Source organism: Centruroides vittatus, unplaced genomic scaffold (genome assembly GCF_030686945.1).
Source record: "Centruroides vittatus isolate TY-2023 unplaced genomic scaffold, ASM3068694v2 scaffold_1025, whole genome shotgun sequence".
NCBI classification, from domain to species: Eukaryota; Metazoa; Arthropoda; class Arachnida; order Scorpiones; family Buthidae; genus Centruroides; species Centruroides vittatus.
In genome coordinates, this window is record NW_027122668.1 from 366594 (window position 1) to 388306 (window position 21713).

Consider the following 21713-nt stretch of genomic DNA (forward strand, 5'->3'; position numbering starts at 1 on the left):
ATACGGACAAGACAAATATGATTCTTACTGTGAATAAAAACTTTTATTATACATCTGTGCATTCGAATTTTATTAAAAATTAAATAAAATAAAATTTTCTAAAGTTTATTTTAAAAATTTAACAAACAAGTATTATTTAATTATACAATTTCAAAATATAACATTGCAATTTAACAGATGATAGAAATACTTTTATTGATGAAGTCAAGTAAATTTAATATAAAAAAATTATACTTTTAAATTATAGTTTTATTTTATTATTATTAAAAATTATGATTTATTTTACAGAAATGTCCAATTGAATTATATTAAGACTAAATATATATTGATAAATAATAAAGTAGAATTTGCTTATTGTAATCACTTTGGGACTTGTCTGTATTCATGATGACAACCAATTGACAACATTAAATAGAGTAAGTAGACTATAATTATTAGAAAATCTGGATTTATGGATTCTGACATTAAAAGAACAGATTAAAACAGTAAAAAAGTTGTATAACTTTGAAATTTATTAATTACTAGCAGTACCCGCCACACGTTGCTGTGGCTCAAAATGTATTTATTATAAATGTATAAGACTTTCCCCGTGGGGGGAATTTCGAAAAATCCCTATCTAGTGTACATTCTCTTGACATACCCTATTATAACACAAAAAACTGTATCTAAAATAGCATAATAAAAGCCCAGTTTATGGTAAGCCTTAGTTTTGCCCGTCTCCCCTGCAGGAGGAAATTTCGACATCTATATTATATAAAAATGCGCGTATTTGAATGCAACATTGTGTCAAAATTTCAAAGCAATTGGTGAAAAACTTTCGGAGATTAGCTATTAGGAACAAACAAACATGTACATTTTTATTTATATAGATTATTAATTCATCCTGAATCTCAATGCTGAAGTCCCTTTTCTAAAAACACAACTAAGCTATAACCCTGTCTTTATCTGTAAGATGTCCTTTATCAGATGGTTCTAGTAAACTTTGTAAGTCAAACTTTTCATCTTACACTTAATTATTTGGAATTAATTTTGGATTTATTTTGCAAATACAAAACTCTTTTTCATTCAACATGTAGTTGAAGTAACAAATATCAGCAATTTAAATTGTATTGCTAACAAAGAATGATTAAAACACTGTTTAACATTTAAAGCATTGGTTAAGATTGATAATAGCGAGGTTGAGACCAAAGTTTTAAATGCGAAAACGTGTACATTGGATGTTCAGTGCTGCTTTCCTGTAAGCCTAGAAGTTTGACAATGGTGTTTGGAATGTCGAGCATGATTCCACTGACTTTCCAAATGCCATTGTCAAACTTCTAGGCTTACAGGAAAGCGGCGCTGAACATCCGACTACACGTTTTCGCCTTTAAAACTTCGGCCTCAACCTCGCTGATGATTGCACATTATCAGTTATACAATGTCTGATAATACAATGAAAATGCCTGTTTAACTGAAGAAGTTAATAACAATAACCAAAATCTCATTAAGTTTACAAGTGTTCTGTTGTATAAAGTCCAAAGTAATAATTTCCCTTACAATTGAAAACACTACAATAAGAGGCACTGAAAAGATAAAGTCTAAATCAATTAAAATAGATGTGATTTAAATTCTTTTAGCTAAAGTCACATGCAACACATGCACACATTATCTAAAAAAACACTTGATATAATGCCAACACTATTTCTAACGTGACACGGGGGCTGCGGCTTATTCACCTTCAATACATTCAGCAATTAAATCATAACAGTCTCTGTGATTATAATAAGTGACTTCTACCATATTTTAAAAAGTATTTTAAGCACAATTCATAGATTCACACACAAATTAATAACAATAAAGTTTCTTTTATTTATATCATTCTTATTTGACATTTTATACAATAAATGAAAGCAATAATAAACTATAATTAATTATATTTTACAGGGTCAAACAAGAAAAAAAAATGTGTGTCCCAACAATATATATAAAGCAATGGATGACATAATATTTATACAAGGGCTCAATTATGTTCCCTGGTCTTTATTATGGCCATGATAATAAGTACTGTGCAGTTTTTCTCAAGTAATAAATTATATACATGTTAATATCTATGAAAAGTATTATTATGTAAAATGTGCATTTTGGATGAGAGCCCTAAAAATAGGAAATTTTCATTTGTTTCAAATAAAAATAAATGAAATATGAATATTAACAATGTTTAACCTAATGATTCTCGATTAGAATCTATCAAAATTTACAAAATATTATAAATTATTCACATTTGTTTCAGCTGCAAACAAAATTAAAGAAAAAGAATTATTATTATACATAAATATCTGTAAAATTCTTATCGCAAGCTCCTCATGCTCAAAAAATAAAATAAGATAAAAACTACACACACCTGTTAATGTTTCTATAATATTCCTGATTTAGTGAGAGATCATAAACAATAGATTATCAAAAAATATATATATATATATATATATATAAATCTTAATTTTTTCTTATAAATTTTTATTAAATAGTAATTAATTTGGCACTAATTCTTCAACATGAATAATGCCAGACTTTCATCTAAAACAGAAAAAAAAATAATTAACTTTACATAGCTTCAGATACATATTCTAGGGGGGGGAAAAAAAGCTTTTCTTTAACATTATTAATAAACGAAAATAATAATTTACTATTTTTAAGTCTAAATCCTTAAAGTCTGTAGAAAACAATAACATGAAAGATTTCCATACAAAGTCTCGATGATTTAATCCGGAAATATTTATCTTATTTGATTTATTCATGAAAAGTGAGATTTTATGGAAGTCTCCCCATTGATGTTTATTGCTTTTCCTGGACTTTTTCACGATCTCATCTGACGTTTAATCTTGATATTGTTTTGCGAGGATTTCTGCACAAGATATTGCACGGAGAAGTCCTTGATTGAGATAAATAGCGAGACTTAGGAATTTTATGACTGTTTCACTGTTTATATCCACCATTAATCTATCATTTTCCATGAGATTTCATCTCAAAAACTTGTTTTCTGTGGATTTTTTTAAGGAGTTTTCAGACTTAAATTTGTCCTGGTGTTTCAGTTGTGTTTACTATTTATAAACAGGTTGCTCAGTGTTTTTGAGAGAATGAGCTGAGTATTTTTTTTAATAGAAGAAGCCATCACCCTGGAATTATTTTCTCATATGTCCAACACATTATCTGCTGGCATTCAAAATGTACATTTACATATTCACATAAATATTCAGAATTTAAGTTATTGATTATCATTATTCTATTAAAAATGATGCATATAAACACATGACAGATTATTTTATTGTTTTATTATTAATTTTTTTTTTTTTTACTTTTATAAATTGTTTTCTTAATTTTAAACAAATATATGAAAGCATTTTTCTAATTTTATTGCTTATTTCTGTTAATAGTTAATTAGTGAATTATGTTTTAATATATGAAAATGAAATATATTTTTCTATTTTGTTACTATTGGCTCATCGTCAGTGGTGGTTTTAGGCATAGATAATTGAGCCTCGTGCTTAGGGCCTCACACATTTAGAGGCTTTAGATGTGCGGGTATATTTGTTGGTACTCCAGTACTAGCTAAGTCCTTAAATTTTATACAATATTACGTATTTTGTGACAAGGGCATTACGCTATATACTTGTATAAAAGGGGGCCTCGCGAGTTTACGCTTATCTAGGGCCTCTTGCCGCCTAAAACCGCCACTGCTTGTGGTAATAAAATAGTAAATCATCTATACGTATTTCAGCCATTCAGAAAAACAGGAAAATATGACTGAATTGTTTATAATTAACAAATAATATAATCAAAATAATAATAATAATAATAATTTGAAGTACACTGACCTCAAATTTAACTAACATTTATAATAGTCTCACTAAAATAATCCACATTGCACTAAACTGACCATAAAAGTGCAAAACTTTAAACATTTCAAATTGGCGTATAAAAGATTTTGCACCAGTTTGGAATGTTTAAAGTTTCATTCAACAATTAAAAAAAAGGGAAGTGTGTTCTTTATGAGCAGTTTGTGTAATTCCAATGGGGCAGTTTGTGCAAGAAATGAATTAAAAAAAAAAATAGTTCTAAAAATTTATACACATGATTTAACATTAACTCTTTCTGCACATTTTCTCGTAAGTCTTGCAGCAATTCTGTTTCACAAATTGATGTCCGCAGTATCTTGTGCCAAATCTTTGGAAAAATCTCTTGCAGTCCAATCCTCTTGCCAATTGTTCACTTTTATCTTGACAATCTAAGGGGACACACAATTTTATGAGCTAGATTCATACAGATTCGTAAATTAATTAAGAGGAACGTAAGGTATACCGTCTTCATCCGACACTGTTGTATATACATCCTCTTCTTTCACGCTGTCCTGAGTAGTCGTGTGTTGACGCGCTCTAGACCTGTATCTAGATCTCTGAGAAGGTTGTGGTTCCTCTTTGGTGTCCGCCCTACTCTGTGGTCCGTTGACAAAAGTTTGAGTGACGTGAGAGTAATCTGGGATGATGTTATCTATTTCTGTGATGCATTTTCCATTTCTGCACACCTGTACACATGAAAATATACCTATAAACTTTAATTTAAAGGTATATTTAATGTGAAAATGTAGGATTTTTCTTCCTTTGTATCTGTTAAACTAGTTTACTAAACAATATTGTTCAGCTCTACTTAGAAACTAGAAAATATAATTATGAAAACTAAATTATAGTTCATTCAATGATTCATTTTCTAGACGAATTTCATTTCCTGTTTTTTTTTTTACTTCTGGCTCTTGACCTATGAGCACTAAAGGCCTTTTAATTATACCCATTATGGATTTGGCCAGCCTGCGTGGATGTTAAAAGACAAGGCTCCAAATAGAGTGCATTTAACAATTTTCATACCTTATCGTAGTCAAAGGCCATATGAATGTCTAGAGAAGAGGCTCTAAATAGGGCATATTAACAAATGGGCATATCTTACCACAATCAGAGGTCTCGCTTTTTTAAGGCTCATTACTATTATTATTGTTCTATATATGTATTTGTATAATGCTTCTAAAGAAATCGAGCTAAAATGCTCTTGCCCCCCCCCGCTTATCATGAAATCCTCCCACGAAATTTTTGCCCACCCTATGAATCCCGTTATACTTACGTAGGAATTTGTGTGAATATTTACCTGACCATCCCCACAACTGGATCCTTCTGCAGCAGGACGATAGGATACACAATATCCTGATGCACTATCGAAACAAAAGAGTTGGGCGCACACCCTTGCATCTTTCTGAAGAATATAAATTCAAATATCATTATTATGAATTCATTTTATAAATATCTTATTAAATAAAAACTACTCAAAGAGAATATCAATATATATTACAGGTTCTGTATACAAAAATTCTAATCCAAAACATTAACTGTTCCACTTGGCTGAATGCCAACCAGAGGTATAACTAATTTGGGTGTATGCGCGTTTAAATTACGGGTGGATATTCAGAAACTTTAAAGTATCCGCCAGTCATCTGTACATATTTTGCACATTAATATCATGTAACAGCTATATTTATTCATATAAATTTAGCTTTAACATACAGAAATTCCGTCCATAAACTTCAGCTGTTCAATGTACAATAGAAATGGAACATTCTTTTGCTAGGTGCCAACCCGGCCTGTATCTAATTTGGGTGCGTATTTCTGTACTTCAGCCTTGATGAACACGTAAAATAGGTGGATTTTTATACAAATTGTTAAGAAATGTCGTGTGAACACAACTTTTACTACTATATTAATTAAAATGATATAAAAATTACTCACAAAACAGGCGGTTGTTCCTCTATCTCGTTTGCATTGTTCATCTAACGTGAACATGGTGCCTGGTAGTACTCGAGGTAAGAGATCATTTTCGTGTGGAAAATTATAAAGGCACGATGCTGTTTCGCCGCTATAACGAATTTCTCATTAATAACCACGAATTTAATTAGTAAATTAAGAGGGCGAGATGGTGACGACATACTTCAAGAAGTGCTTAAATTGTTCGATACTACATGAAGACCATCTGAATCCTCGTTCTGTATGCCTCAGGTCACTCATAATGAAACCATCTTCCCAAGGACAATGAGTAGCACCTGGTCCTCCTAAGTAACTGGGGGGTGGTGAACCATCGTGTACGCAACCCAAACTGAGAAAACACATTAATTTTATTTTAGTTATTAAGGAAAAAAAATAAAAAAAGATCCATCCTCTCAGATCCTAGATACATCATTACCCACGCCGTTATTAACCTCAAATTACTTAAACACAGAATTGTAAATTGAGGGGGTGAGAATACCTGTTTTGTTTTAAAGCATAAACTAGAATAGTTCCAAAAAAAAATATTTTTATAGGGAAACTTTTTAGTAGGATGACACGCGATGTCAAAGGGCACTTACAGATGACCTATTTCGTGAGCAGCTACAATGACTCCACTGAATCCTCCGCTGTCCTCGATGATTGCCACACTGTTGACTTTCTCCAGACGTTTGTTGACTACACAAGCACCCCCCACATAAGCGAAACCTAGAAAAAAAAGAGTGCATTATTTTACACACTCACATTTATGCGACTTATCTATGTTATCTAAATCACTTGCCTGCGGTTCCTCTGTTGCATCTTCCCCCTTCGAATCTCCTCCTGCACATATCTAGCTTTGTAATGACTACTGCCAAATCGTAAGTGGGCAAACGATTTTCACGATACAGGTACTTTCCCATATCTGTCAATGCACCCGCAGCATCCACAGCATCGTGATTAGGATGACGTAGACGATTTCTCTCCAGATAAGGCGTGGCATCCCGATCCTTACACAGAAAAAAAAATCGCGACAATAACACGTTAAACTCTCAGTTTTTTAAAAATTTTATTTAAATTTTTTTAAATTTTGAATTTTATTTCAGGTTATTTTCGCTCTCGTTTTAAATCATCCGAATAAATCCAGTTCAAATTCCATTTTGGATTACAGGAAGTGAATTTTCTGCGTGTATTCACCGAGCAAAACAAGAAAATTAGGTCTTCTTCTAAGGAAATGTAAGCATATCATTTACCAAACAAGTTTTTAAAGTAATTTTTCAGGGATTAAAACTTTACTTCTTGTGAACCATAATGTTTATAGGATAAAATAGGGGATGTATTTTATAAAATAAATAATTTTTTTCACGAGAAAATCTGCCGTATTTTACAATTCAAAACACTTTTTCTTACTCCCGTTTCGGATCATTAAACTAACTGAAGTTTGAAAGTACAGTACATAAACACACCGGCAATTTTTTTTCTTTGTTTCGCTTCGCTCGGATACATACGTAAATTACACAACCTCATCTTAATTTCTTTTGTTAAATATGACTTATTTTACTTTAAATAGAGATAAATGTCTTCTATTTAAGGTAAAATAAGTCGCATTTAACAAAGGAAATGAATGCCAAACAAACTGGCGGATTTTAAATTGTGCTATAATCAGGCTAATTTAATGATTAGATACAAAGCAATTTGGCTATAGATGGGCGTTCGAACGCCCTCTGATGGTAAATTTAATAATTAGAAATAAATTAAATTTACCATCAGAGGGCGTTTCGATGCTCGTCTATAGCCAAATTGTTCCATATGTTATCATTAAATTAGCCTGATTATAGCCAATTATTTTAAAAAAAATTAGATTTAATAAATTAATTTCATACCTTAGCCACAATCATTCCGGCTAAACTGATCCTAACTCGAGGAAAACTTAATAATTTATAACGAAGATCGACCTGAAAGTATGAGTTTAAGGTAAAGAAAAATAAATAAATAAATGGTGGTCAATGAAGCTTTGCGAGTAAATATGGTACTCACTCCATTAAAGAAGCTAACAAAATAACGTTTAACATCGCGACTGTTACTTCCGTGAAGAAGAAAAGTATCGTAATCGGCGACCATTAGTACTTCCGGCCATACTGTATCCGGTGCTGCTCTTTTTCTTCTTGAACTAGAAGCTTGATGCAGCTTTGAGGTGTTGAGTAGACTAGCTGATTCCATGTTAACTAGGTAGAAAAATTACATTAAAGCTCTCCAATTTATCAGAAAGTCAAACTTAACACCTAAAATAAAATGTCTAGTTTACCACCCCTGAACGTTAAACCCGTTATAAGGATTGTAAAAGTACAGTGAAACCCCGTTATAAGGAAAGTAAAAGTACACTGAAACCCCTACTTTGCGACCGAGTGGTTCCGAACAAAGATGATCTTTCAGAGGTAGTTTCATTGTATATTAAAACGTAAATGTAAAGATAAAGTAATTATTAGATGGAAATTTTAACATTTGTAAGCAGGATTAATTATATTTAACGCTTATAACGAATTTTGTTGGTGTGGGAGAACGTGTTTCCTAACAAAGAATTACTTTTTTTTTTACTTGTTCTTACATTCTATAAAGGAAATTCTGTAGAAACGTGCTTACTAAATATCTAAATATAAAGTTTTTATAGTTTTATAACTTTTTACTTGATATAAACTTGTATTTTATTACTTTTATTTTAAAAAAAATACAAGCTAATAAATAAAAATATAAAGCGTTATTTCGAGTTTAAGGCAGCTCCATGTATTAAAAGACATTTTAATAAAAAAATATAAACAAAAAAGTAACGTAAAACCCGTCTAAAACGGATCCTCTACAGAGATAAATCTCGGAACGAGACGATATCTATGCAAAATATAAGCTGGAAACCTGTCTAACACGGAAATTGGATTTTTTGGATGCTAATAGCTTAATAAAACCAAACCTCCATATAACGGAAACTTGGTAAAATGGAAATTTTTGGCCAATAGCACCTATTTTAGACAGGTTTTACTGTACAGGTAAGTTTAAATACAATAAAACCTGTCTTAAACGGAAGACAACTGTATCGGGCAAGAATATTTCGTTTTATAGAGGGTTACATTTTTATTAAAGCTGGAAATTGGGGGGGGGATGTTACAGTTTATATTTAGAGATGCAGTAAAACCTGTCCAAAACAGAAACCCCTCCTAAAAGGAAAAAATTTCTTCGAAATGGAGTGATTTTCTATATTAACCCCCCCCCCGTTTAAAATGGAAATCTTTTCGAACCGGAAAAAATATACGGTACCGTGCAATTTCGGTTTACACAGGTTTTACTACACTTCTCCATCTTCTCCAATACATTAGTCTCAAAGGTGGATCGAAAACTTGTATATGGCGAACAGAAGGATAAACATTCAAGAAACTCAACACACTCGAAATGTGCTTTAATTTAGAAATTACCTTCTCTATCTTGAGGAAACCGTGTTTTGTATTTTCTTTTCGTTTCTTTTCTTTCGAAGACACAATGTAGTGACGTAAACTTAAACACTGGGCGAATTTTTCATCCTTTTTATTCGGTTGGCCAACCGAATAAAAAGGATGAAAAATTCGCCCAGTGTTTAAGTTTACGTCACTACATTGTGTCTTCGAAAGAAAAGAAACGAAATTACCTTCTGTTACCCCGAAAATCCGCTTTTCACAGGTTACGTTAGCCGAGTCGGGTGTCCGCGTTAGACAGGTCGCGGTTTATAACGTTATTTTACGTAGAAAAATCGAATTTACATATCTATTTTTGCCTTCGGACAGGTGACCGTTTCATGCAGGTGGAGATAAATTTAGTTTTTATTTAAAGTAGAGAAAGCGATTTATATTTATAGTTCTAAAAAGTAGAATATTAATTAAATAAAATATATTTACAGGTTATATTTATAGAATTTTTCAAGCAATTTTTCGAGTTATAAATAGAGATAAAAATGGAAATAATTTCGAGAGTAACGAACGATATTCATCATATTTACATCATATTTTTATACAAGTAACCGGTGAGTAACGTGATCAAAATTTTGCTTACTGAATTCTAATGCAGAGAAGTGAATTTTTTTAAAAAATATTTTGCACATTACTAGTTTTTTTTTGTGTTTTTTTTTCTGTTTTGCTTAAATGGGAAGAAGTTATTTATACTTTGTTAGAATTTTAAAGTACAAATTTATACAGAGAAACGAGGAAAAAGTAGTATTTTTTTTTTCTTCTTAAGTTTTCCATTTTTATAATTGGAACTTGTTTAAGCAACCGAGTCAAAAATATTATTTTTGGGGATGCAAGTCTAGTTTATCACCACAGAACGTTAAACTCCGTTATAAGGGCATTAAAAGTACAGTAAAACCCCTACTTTGTGACTCCCAGTCCCGAGCAATAGAGGAGTTTCACAAAAGAAGGCAAGTTTATGATTCTAGAACGTTAAACCCCATTATAAGGAAAGTAAAAGTACAGCAAACTGGATCTGGATAAGTCTGGAATCTGCAATTTTCAGATTTCAGACTCATACATTTTCACTGTCCGTCCGTCCGTCCGTCGTCTGTCCTTCGTTAATCTCAAGAAGGACCGAGACCGGGTATGGAAAGCTTGGGGGAGGACCCGATTATTTACTGTTTAAATTCTAAATACACTCGATTTTCTTTTTCGTCTTACGATAGTCGGAGTGGTCCTGTAATCCTCCAAATTTCCTTTTAAATACTATATGATTCCCTCCTATATTATGCGAATTATTGAAATTTTCTCTCGTTTTATTCAGTTCTATCTGCTCGTCCTCATCCAGGAACATCTCATCATCCACGTACGACGAGTCGTAAAGTGTTTTAGGGATTGGTTTAATGACAGAATCGTTTCCTATCGTCCCTTCCTGAAATTAATTTACATAATTAATTGATACACAACATAATTCTGTACAAATTTCGACAAAATTTCTTGCCATTTCGATTCCTCCGTCGTCGGCTTGCCTCATCAAAATGGCTGCCATTTTCTCGTCGTCGTGATAAGTAGATCCTAAGTCGGATGAACCTCCCTGAAACGTAATCAAAAAGCGTTTAAGTTCAGTAGGACGGTTCTAAAAATAATTTTATGTAATATTTATAAGTATAACATCCATTTAAAGTCGATAAAAATCAGTTTTCCGGGGTGAAAATTGCGCCTTATCAGTGTTATCAAGTGTTATAATTGACAGTTAGGCGTTCCGATTTCGTAGAAAATTCGGATAGACCGACATACTTCCTTTTAATTTCCTGCTTTTTTATTATTATTAAGTTTACGCAAGTTCAGATTGGGTCAAGCGGAAGTTTTACGCGCTCGAATGTTTTTGTTTCGATCACTTCCTCTTGGGTCAAATGACGAAAAAGTGTAGAGATCCATAGGCATAGATCACCAGATTAGGGAATGATTCATGCAGTTTTGACAGGAAATAGTTGGTGCCGATCACGAGATAAGATTCGGAACCATTGGATTCTGTTATCACCAAAGGTTTATTGTGTGACTTCCCTTTCGTTTCGACTAGTAAAAATGAGAATATTTTTGAGAATTTTCCTTAATTTTGTACGCTTTGTACAGTCTTATGACACGTAACTGCTCTAACAAGTTAATTTTCTTACGATAAATATAACAATTGTTAAAAGGGAAAGTCGTCTTATGTAAGATATGGAACAAAAAAAGTCATAATGGTGCTGAAGTAACCCCTTTGCAGGTCATTCACAATTACAAAATGGTAATTTGTCCCGCTTTCGCTATTATAATTTTAGGAGACAAGTAGGCCTTACTGTTTTAATTCAGGTCTATTATACAAATGTCAACATTATTACTACATTGTTTTCGTGTGTAAACGTTTATAAACTCATCTAAATACGAACGGTAACCAAATAAACAGTTTAAATATGAAGTTTAGTGTATAAACCAAATGTCCACTTAAAGAAAAATCGAAGATCTGTACAAAAAATACTTTGTTTTATTTCGAATTCAATTCGAACCCACGTTCTTTGATGCTTTAGTTACAGGGCATGTTAACGAAAAACGTAGGTTCGGACTCTATTCGGGTCGCTATTTAGGTCTTATTTTTTTGTTTCTTTGAGTGGGCATGTGATAATACATATACTTATACATACATAACTTACATACTAAATTACTGTAAACAATACTATACACCAGTGGTAATTATTAACTGTACTATAAATTACTGGATGAATTCTTGTGTATTGTTAATTTCAACTGCAGTCAAACTTCGATATAAAACGTCATCTTGTAAAGGATCATCCCATAGATATTAAGTAGAAATCTTCATTATCTGTGATTTATTAAATGCATTTTGCATTATAAACGACATTGTTATCACTATATCACTTGGCCCACCAGTGTTTGAGTGGAGCGACACCATTACCTGAATGGATAACACACTGCACATCGTGGGTTGGTGGCTGACCAACCCACGACTGGAGGCCTGGCCACTTGGAGTTTTATTATAATAAGGGCCACTAAATAAGGGCCATTTTTCCATAGAAAAACTGCCTTCGATGGCAGATGGCCCACGTGTTGCATTACCGTATTCCATCAAAATAAACCAGTAATCACTTGACTTTCGAGTGTTCAAACATGCGTGTAGACTTCTTTATATAATTCTAATAATTTGAGTTACTTCGGTTTAGCGCCACCCTCGACTTAGTGCCAATTTCAAAGGCGACCAAATGCCGAAGTTTGAATACATTAATTCATTACACGAACGAATTATACAACCGAATCACGTAAAACACCGTACCTGTTGAGCCGTAACATCGCTGTATTTAAGTCCATTGTTTGTAGTTTCCGCCAGTAACACTTTAAATTTCTTTAATCTTTCTTCGAAATCCTTATTCTTCTTCAAGTTTAATTTCATCTTCTTTCCAAAAGCAGATAAATATATCCTTTTGATTTCCCCATCGGATATTTCACGTTTAGTTAGAGATCTGATGTTTACTACTTCGTATACAGGGACTGGAAAATTTAAAAATACACATCACATATTAATTAATTTTAATAATTTAAACATGATTAAATACATGATAATATGCAAGACATTTTAAAATTTCTGGCTCGTGGAGTGTCCTGTACCGTTTTTATTAATAGGTGTAATAGTATGGTGCATTATAGCTTTATGGGGCCAGGACGAAAATGAATTAGGGGATCTCACGTACAGTGTTGACTTCATTTTCTTTCGGAGGAAATATATTTTTTAAAAGGTTGGTTTGAGGCCCCTGTCGGTGGGGGCCTCAGGCAATTGCCCTTTTTGCCCACTGCAGTACGGCAAACGGTCAAAAAGTGAACATTTTTGGACTTTGGAAACCTTTAAACGTCGAGAAATGCTAAAAATTCGGGGGTTTTCATATAAGTCTGGATGTTTGTGTGTGTGTCTTATGTGGGAGGATGGGCCACGATTGTGTTCAGCCATTTTGAAGCTTAATAACTCCTGTGCCTTTCGTCGAAATTTTCTGAAATTTGGCACGGAGGTTTATGTATTAGGGGCATTAATTCTGTTAAATATTGGTGGTTAAAGATAAAGGGAGTGGGGAGATAGAGGGAGTCACGTGTTATATTCTGAGTGGGATCGGACTTCGATTTTATTCGTTGTAAGCATTTACAATTTTTTTTAAAAATATAAAAATTCATCTCTACCCTCAAAAATAAACTTTTTGTCATTTTATAATAATAAAAATCTCATAATAGATGGCGCTACACACAATTTTAGCTTTTGCTGGGAAAGTTACGCAACTCGTTGCTGGATTTTAATTTTCCAGATTTCTGTATGTTTATAAACTATAAATAAATATATGTAAACATTCTTCTTGATTAAGATTATTAAAAAATGTACAAGGTGTACAGGATATACATTTCTAGACTGTGAAATGTATATGAATCCTGTATATGAAAAAAAAGCCAAGAATATATAAGGAGTTCTGTAAATTCCTGGCTTTTTTCACATGCAGGATTCATTTATATCCCGTATAGTTTATAAATGTAAGTCCTGTATATAAAAAGACAAACATTTGGGAAATTTATAGAATATTTTTACTTATTCTTAGTAATATCCTGGAGTCTGAAGAATGTGTACACAGTTGTAATGTATTAGACATTCTTAATGATATTCATTTACAGGACTGAGATGTGTTTTTATGCTCGTAAATTCCAGTAAATTTTATAAATATAGAAGGAATTTAAGGATCCTGCTCATTGTATATTTAGGATTGGGATTTAATTTAAGAGCCGTGCTCGTTAAAATATGTAAAATCAGGATTTAATTTAACTTTCTTGTGCTATAATAAATTTAAGGTTTAAGAATTTTATACACGAATTGAATCTAGGATTAAGAATTGATTTAAATATCTCATAAAAAAAAAAAAAAAAAAAAAAAAAATAGGTTTAGAATCCTGAGAATTAATAAGTATATTTAAATATCCTGTGCATTAATAGACTTAAAACTAGGATTTAATTTAAATATCACGTGCAATAATAGATTTTTCCAGCATGGTTTTCAGGATTCCAAATCTAAATTTAAATATCCTGTACGTACAGTACATTAATAGATTTAGAATCAGGATGTGGTGTATATATTATGCAATATTAGAATTAAGAACAGGTAATTCAAATATCTCGTGTATTCGTGATTTAGAATCAGGATTTCATTTAAATATCTTATGCAGAAAATTTCCAGGGGCAAAGCTTGGAGACAAATAGGTACATAAGTAAATTTTTAGTCAATTATTTAATTTTTGGAGTTTTTTAACACCATGGTCGAGGGTGAAAGGTTACATATCTCAATCACTTTTATGATTATAATTTGTGGAAATTTAACTCGATCACGGGGGCACGTGTCTAGTTTGCCCCCTCCAAAGACACACGCGCCTGTGCAGTAATATATTTAGGAGCAGGATAAGCAGAAGAATGGTCGAAATTTCAGTTTAATGGATTTAAAAATATCCTGAAGAGGACATTCTTCATAACTTGCAATGTTTAAAAATATTACACACACAATCTCCTTTATTCTATGTATTGTTTGCATTTAGTTTTATTTCTGTGGAATTTTTTATTATTATTATTCTTTATAAAAACTTAAATCGCAAGTTCCTCTTCCTTAAACGAATGTCAACTTAAAGAAATTACCAGATATAAAAGCACTTTATGGCTCCAGTAAGTCTGGCAATTGCAGTAGGTCAAGTAAGTAGGTCGTCGATTGTTTAAAGACTCAGTTGACAAACAATGAAAAAAAAATAGATGTGTGTTTGTGTTTGTATCATATTTTCACTTTCTTTCCCTTAAGAAACTATTGTATTTGTTAAAAGATAGTGTAATTATTTATTAAAATTTTATATTGATAGAATGACTTGGCTTGGGGCATTCAAGGTTCAGTAAATGCGCTTCGTTACACGAAGGAAGCCATTATATGATTGTTTTATTGTTCTGATTATTCGATATTCGATTATCCGTTTGCCGATATTTTTGTGTTCTTTTCTACTTTTGTGCCACATATTCTGAAAACGTTTTTAATTCGTGCATGTAGATAAATTGAGACATAGAACTAATGAGAATCGTTGAGTATCCATGTGAAGACGTGGAACTAATGAGCATCCGCTTAAAGGAATGGAACCAATGCAGATCGTGGAGCATCCATGGAAAGGCATGGAACCAATGTAATTTCTATATGAAAATATCGAACTAATGAGAATCGTGGAGCATCCAGTTAAAGGAATGGAACTAATAGGGATCGTGGATTATCCTCATGTATACATGAAACATTCACGTGGGTACATGGAACTAATAAGGATCAATTGCATACAGTTCTAAACTTGATATCTATATGGATGTTAATGTTCCAAATGGAGGGATGGTTCCTCGAAATTATATCATATTTAGAGTTAACAATCTATTTCCAAACACTAGTAATACATAAGGTTTCGTATTATCCGTATTCAGGCCGGATAATCGAAACTCCATTGTATATATAAATGTTTGTTTTCGTTATTTATTCATAAAAAATGAGAGCAATTTACTTTTATTACCTCTTATCGATAATTATACTCATTTTTATGCTGGTGAACATGTAGGATGAAAAATGACTTTTGTTAATTTAATTAGGCTAATTAAAATAAGAATTATAAAAAATAAAATTAAAAATCCCTTTGCTTTTTTATCTATTTTACTTTATTTTTTCTAAATATTGATGAGAGCTTATATACGGACACACACACATATATATTTTTTTTATAATTTAATTAAATGCAACCTATAATTTATGCAGTGATGATGATGATGATGATATCTGATGGATAAATATTAAAAAATAGAATTTAAATTATATTATAATGAATTAATTTAAATTAAGATTTATAATATATATTTTTTTTAATTTATACCTCTTACAATTAGACACTTACACTCACCACAAAGATGTAATTAAGTTTTTAGTAGTCATGTTTAATTAGGTATATTTAATAGTTAATTAGATTTTAAAGGAACTTAGCTGATTAAAAAGCATTTAAAACCAATTATTTAACTCTCTTCAAGCTTACTCAGTTGAAAATGAATGCAATTAGCTTTAAAAATTTCCTTAATTTACACCTTTCTCTTATTGACTTTTTTTTTACAAAATCTCAAATTATTTAACTTTTTCTTTCACATAAATTTATTCTTATCTAATTAAAATTATTACGACATTTTTACAATTGCTTTAAATTGAAGAAAGGGGACATTGTTATCCATGATTTATTGTTTTGCGTGAGGGAAATATCCTTGTAACTCATTTAATCCTGTTTATTTCGATCTATACCTATTGTTAATACACCATTCGACTATTAATACTGTGGGAATTTATTCTATTTTTTCATTGTTTTCATTGATAAATTTAAAATCTTGCTTGAAAAAACTTTAAAATTCAAGCTTAAGTTACAACTTCTTTGCTAAAACCAAGTTTAAATTGAAGATTTTTTAAGGTTTTAAATGGTTATTTAATACATATTTTTATTACTAACAAAAGCAATGGTTTAAAATTAAAAATTTTTTAGAGTTGTAAACCTTGAATTGTTCCTTATTTTTCCAATTCAAGGATTAATAGTTTAGCTACCTGACACAATGGAAAAAAAGGTTATTTTCATTTGAAGAATAGATGTATATCTCTTTATTTTTAAGATTTTAAATTGATAAATTTATAATTTCTGCACTTAAAAGGTTTCAAAAATATATTTTAAAATAAAATTAAGAATATTTAGTTGTGATGCAGTTATATAAACAATGTTTAAGATTTTTAAAAATGGTTGCTTGATGATGGTAAAATGTTCAATTATATAAATTATGTACTTTAATTGCTGTAGTTAGGATGATGCTATTTATACTGTTGTTTTATTAAGAAATATCAGGACTATTCCATAGTTCTTGAGCATTATAATATTATAGATTAGAACTGTTCCAGGATCCAAGACCATTCAAGATTGCAAATCAGCACCATTATCCAGGACTATTCTAAGATTATAGATCAGAATTGTTTCAGGATCCAGGACCATTGCAAGTTGTAGATCAGTACCAATCCAGGACCATTCTAAGGTAAAAAACCAGCATCGTTCTAGGATGCAGAACCATTTTAAGGTTATAACCAAGATCAGAACTGTTCCAGGATCCAGGATCATTCCAGATTTTAGATCAGTACCATTCCAGGGTTCATAATAATTCAACTTAAAAATGTCTGATGCTAATGTAGAATCATAGAATGGCCCCGATATTTCTTTAATAAGGCAATTTAGTATATTTCAGCAATCAGTATTGTTAAAAGTATATTATTTTATTGTTATATTCTTTTTATAAATATATTTAACTACTTTTTATATATAAATTAAATATTAAACATTTAAATATATAAGCTTACCATCATTCGCGGATGATACTTGAAATGTCCTTAATAATTCACCTCTCGTCATCACCTTGTGTATCTGAAATTTATTTTTGGAACATCATATATTGAATTCTAAGTAAAATATTGTGATATATTTTATATTATAACAAGTTCTTTTTTTCCGCCATAAAAACTTGACACTTTTGAAGGATGAATGAAAAATATACATCAATTGCTTCATTACATTTCTAATTTCCTGGTCAAGGCAATTGCAAATAATTTATTAATGGACTAACTTGACTCAATCAATCAATCAATTAAGTTTATTAGCGTAGTAGGCATTAGCCTGTTACAAGGGGGTTAATTATACATTTTTTAGGATATTATAATCTACAATTTTAGTTCTTCTTTAACATTATATGCCTTTTTCAATTTATTAGTTAGCCTTAATGCTTAATTAACAATTGATATATTGTCTCAATAACCTATTGACAATATTGTATAGCCCATAAATGTCATTACTATTGACTTTATTTAGTTTATTATACAAATCAATTTCCGTCTTTTGGTTATACCTTTGATCCTTGGTAGTATTTAAATCTTGTTCTTCCTTCTCGTTACATCCGTAGATTAAGTGTAGTTTTAATAGTTTTTTCCACACTTGGAGCAGGTACATTGATCATATTGTATGTATTTACTTATAATAACTAGACTTTTTTGATTAAGCCTTAACTGGATGAAAAACTTTTTAACATTAAATGGGAGATTTGAATGCATATAGTTGTTGATATAAGGGTAGTTAAGAATAATTTTAAAGTGTATAACTTAAAAAACCTTTAAAATTATTGTATAATGAACGTTTCACAAAAATACGTTTTCTGAAGCAGGTCACTGAAAAGGTCGCCAACACTGATGATGGCTAGAAGCGCCCCCGACTAACTTGACTCGTGAGTAATCGGAATTTGTGGGGGGAAATATATAAATTGTACATATTTTGTGGATAAATCTTCAAAAATTTGCTTATTTTTTGGAAATTATTAACAGTTTTTTTATAAAGTGCTTAATAAGAATAAAAATTAGGTATTTAGACAAAAAAATTATGAATTTTTTAGTCATAAATTAATTTTTTATGGTCTTGAATGAGTTAAAACCTAGTTAGTAATATACTAGGGAATCTTAACTACTCTTACAGTTTTTTAAAACTATTTTTAAAGAATATCGATAGATCTGTGGGTTCTAATTACATAATGTTGTATAACTAACACAGTAAACTATACAGTAATACCTAAAAGTTATAGGTTAATATTTCAGGGTTCAGTATATGGAATTATAGATCATTACTGCACTCTAAAACGTATAATTTCTTGTATACAAGAATAAATAGAATTTTTTGATAAAATTAAGTATTTTCTTAGTTATAAAAGCTCGATAAGGTCAATAAAACGGGAATTTAATCATTTAAAACTTTAGTAGTTAATTCCATGGACCTGTAAAAGTATTTAAGATTAATCTATAAATTACTATTTTTAATTACTTTATAGAATGTTTAAAAGATTAATGATGATAACTTTTCTTTATAAATAAAGAATAACGACTGTATATACATATTTTATAGAGATTATATGGAAAATTGCAAGGAAGAGCCTTAATATAGATAGGTTCATTGGTGAGTTATCCTTGGGCAAAAAAGGGCAATTGCCTGGGCCCCTTAACCAATCCTTTATAAGAAAAATATCCGAAGTCAACACTGTGCATGGAGCCCCTAATTTAAATTTGCCTGGGTCCCATGAAGGTATAAAGCGCCACTAATGGGGTCTGTAGTATAATCTTTCTCATAATCTTCCATAAGTAATTTCTATACTATAACGTATATTCTACTATATATATACATAATTAGATAATTTTTCTACAAGAGTTTTATACTAGTGATTCTTAACCTTCTTTGCTGCCTTTACCCTTCAAATTTTAAAATATACTCTTGTACACCCAATAAAAAATTAATTTTATGTATTTAAGGAGTTATCCCATGTTCTCACGTGTAGTTAGAACATGAGATACATTGCTTAAGCTGTACCTAATTTTGGTACAACTTAAGCAATCAAGAAAGAAAAAATGTTATCATACCCGTGTCTATAGAAGTGTGGCACCCTTAGGGGTGCGTATACCCCAGGTTGAGAACCACTAAACTATTAAATTTTTTCATAAATTTACTGTCTATATATAGTAAAAAGACTAGAATTTAATTATAAATTTGTGAATTATGATACCATTTTAATATAGAAAATTCTATATATCTTCAGGCTACATTGTTCCATCAACGGAGAAAGTGCATTTTTACAAGCTCGTGTGTGTGTTAATCATATAAAAAGCAAGCAGGAAATTTTGTGTATAAAAAGGGAACGGGGTCAAAATACGCGAGAAGATAGAAAATTTAACAGAAATTATATTCAAAGTAAGTTGTTCGCATCTAAATCTATATATTTCTTGACCCCATTTCGCACGTACATAACTCTTCCAACTCTTATTTTTTACACGGTTTATACTAAAATTAACACGTATAAGACGTTATTTATAACCATTAATACTTTACAAATGTATAATGTACACACAAAAAACACGAGGAGGAGACGACAGACCTTACACAGGATAATCAAAGATAAAGATCTGTTACAAACACGATGACTTTGAAACGATTAAATGTCATATAAAAGTATAGAAAGAAAAAATGAATTGGATGATTCGATGCATTGTTTTATAGGACACGAGGGCGGTCTCATTGAATGTATAGATTTCTCTTACTTATGTTCATAAATAGAACATAACGAAGGAGAACAGAAAATGTAGGACAGAGATGCTTGGCTGACTTCAAATGACTAGACCAAGTCAGGAAGTGGGAAATAAGCTATCCAGTGGGAATAGTTTTGTAAAAATTACATGGATAGTTAATGGCGGAACAATTTCTTTCCTTTCATTTAACGTGACTTCTATAGATTTGATTGATATTTTTAGAATGTATGATCGAAAAAACATTCGTATCATAACTCCCCTTTGTTAATTTTAGACATTTCTTTGTATAAATAGCCTTTCACCCTAGATATTTAAAACATTTCCTTGTTAGCCTGACTTTCTGAAATTTCAATATAGCGAAATCTCGATATAGAGAACTGTTGTTCTTCAAACAATGATTTCGTTCCGTTTGAAGTTCATTACATGCATAAAGAATAGGAAGGAGCAATAGATTATTCACTATAGCGGATGGTCACTATATCAAGACTCTACCCTGTTATCCGTTTTTTATAAATAGCCTTTCACCCTAGATATTTAAATCGTTTCCTTGTTAGTTATTTTCTAAAATGTAATATATACATAAAGAGTAGGAACGACCAACAAAATTATTCACTATATCGAGTGGTCACTATATCCGGACTCTATTGTTTTTTTCTTGGGATATAAAGCGTTGGAAAGCGTGAAGATTAATCTAATGCCAAGGATGAACAAGAGTAATCAAGCTGAATTCAAAGTAAAGACTTGAATTTAATTAACTTTTGTTACTTTTTTCCTCACTTTCCAGTAGAAAATTGCTTGCTCTATTGATTATCGTTAAGTTTTCCTTTATTCTTTAACTGTTAAATGCAAATCTGTTCTCATCCAAGTACGAATTTCATACTTACTGATCATTATAATCGATAATATAGGTCTAGAAACTTGTTTTTCTTTCGACATTAGTCACAAGTTTCAGTTACTAAACGACCTTAAAAGGACAGTTAGAGAAAGTGCAAGAAATTTATTGTGTATTAAAAGGTTAACAGATAATTATTATGCTAATGATAATAGGTTTATTACTTAGTTTATTCATTGATAATGCATGCTAGACACTTAACTTTTAAGCAAATTTATAAAAATAATGAGCAATTCATTGAGGAAAATCTATTGGTAGTTAATTAAATAGACACTTTCTAGTCCTATTCTCTTAATGTAACCTATAAAAAAAAATCACTAACATGT

At 30.9% G+C, this 21713-nt stretch overlaps 1 protein-coding gene and 1 long non-coding RNA gene across 3 annotated transcripts in view; one reads left to right on the forward strand and one right to left on the reverse strand.

Annotated features, from left to right (window-relative positions):
* Positions 1–1720: 1720 nt before the first annotated feature.
* On the forward strand, positions 1721–20469 carry LOC136986466 (uncharacterized). The gene is made up of 4 exons (XR_010882488.1): positions 1721–2061; positions 6923–7052; positions 9736–9858; positions 20009–20469. It is a non-coding gene; the product is annotated as an uncharacterized lncRNA (long non-coding RNA).
* The window catches only part of LOC136986457 (A disintegrin and metalloproteinase with thrombospondin motifs like), a 51013-nt gene continuing 32873 nt past the window's right edge, over positions 3574–21713 (reverse strand). For both annotated transcript variants that reach the window (XM_067283980.1, XM_067283979.1), the window contains exons 3-15: positions 17742–17805; positions 12612–12826; positions 10785–10877; positions 10505–10715; positions 7854–8041; positions 7700–7771; positions 6619–6826; positions 6419–6545; positions 6004–6168; positions 5805–5931; positions 5170–5274; positions 4336–4558; positions 3574–4261 (exon numbers count right to left, since the gene is read on the reverse strand). In XM_067283980.1, coding sequence (XP_067140081.1) covers positions 4119–4261; positions 4336–4558; positions 5170–5274; positions 5805–5931; positions 6004–6168; positions 6419–6545; positions 6619–6826; positions 7700–7771; positions 7854–8041; positions 10505–10715; positions 10785–10877; positions 12612–12826; positions 17742–17805 — 1941 coding nt within the window. In that variant the 3' untranslated portion in view covers positions 3574–4118. The remainder of the gene's footprint in view (positions 4262–4335; positions 4559–5169; positions 5275–5804; positions 5932–6003; positions 6169–6418; positions 6546–6618; positions 6827–7699; positions 7772–7853; positions 8042–10504; positions 10716–10784; positions 10878–12611; positions 12827–17741; positions 17806–21713) is intronic.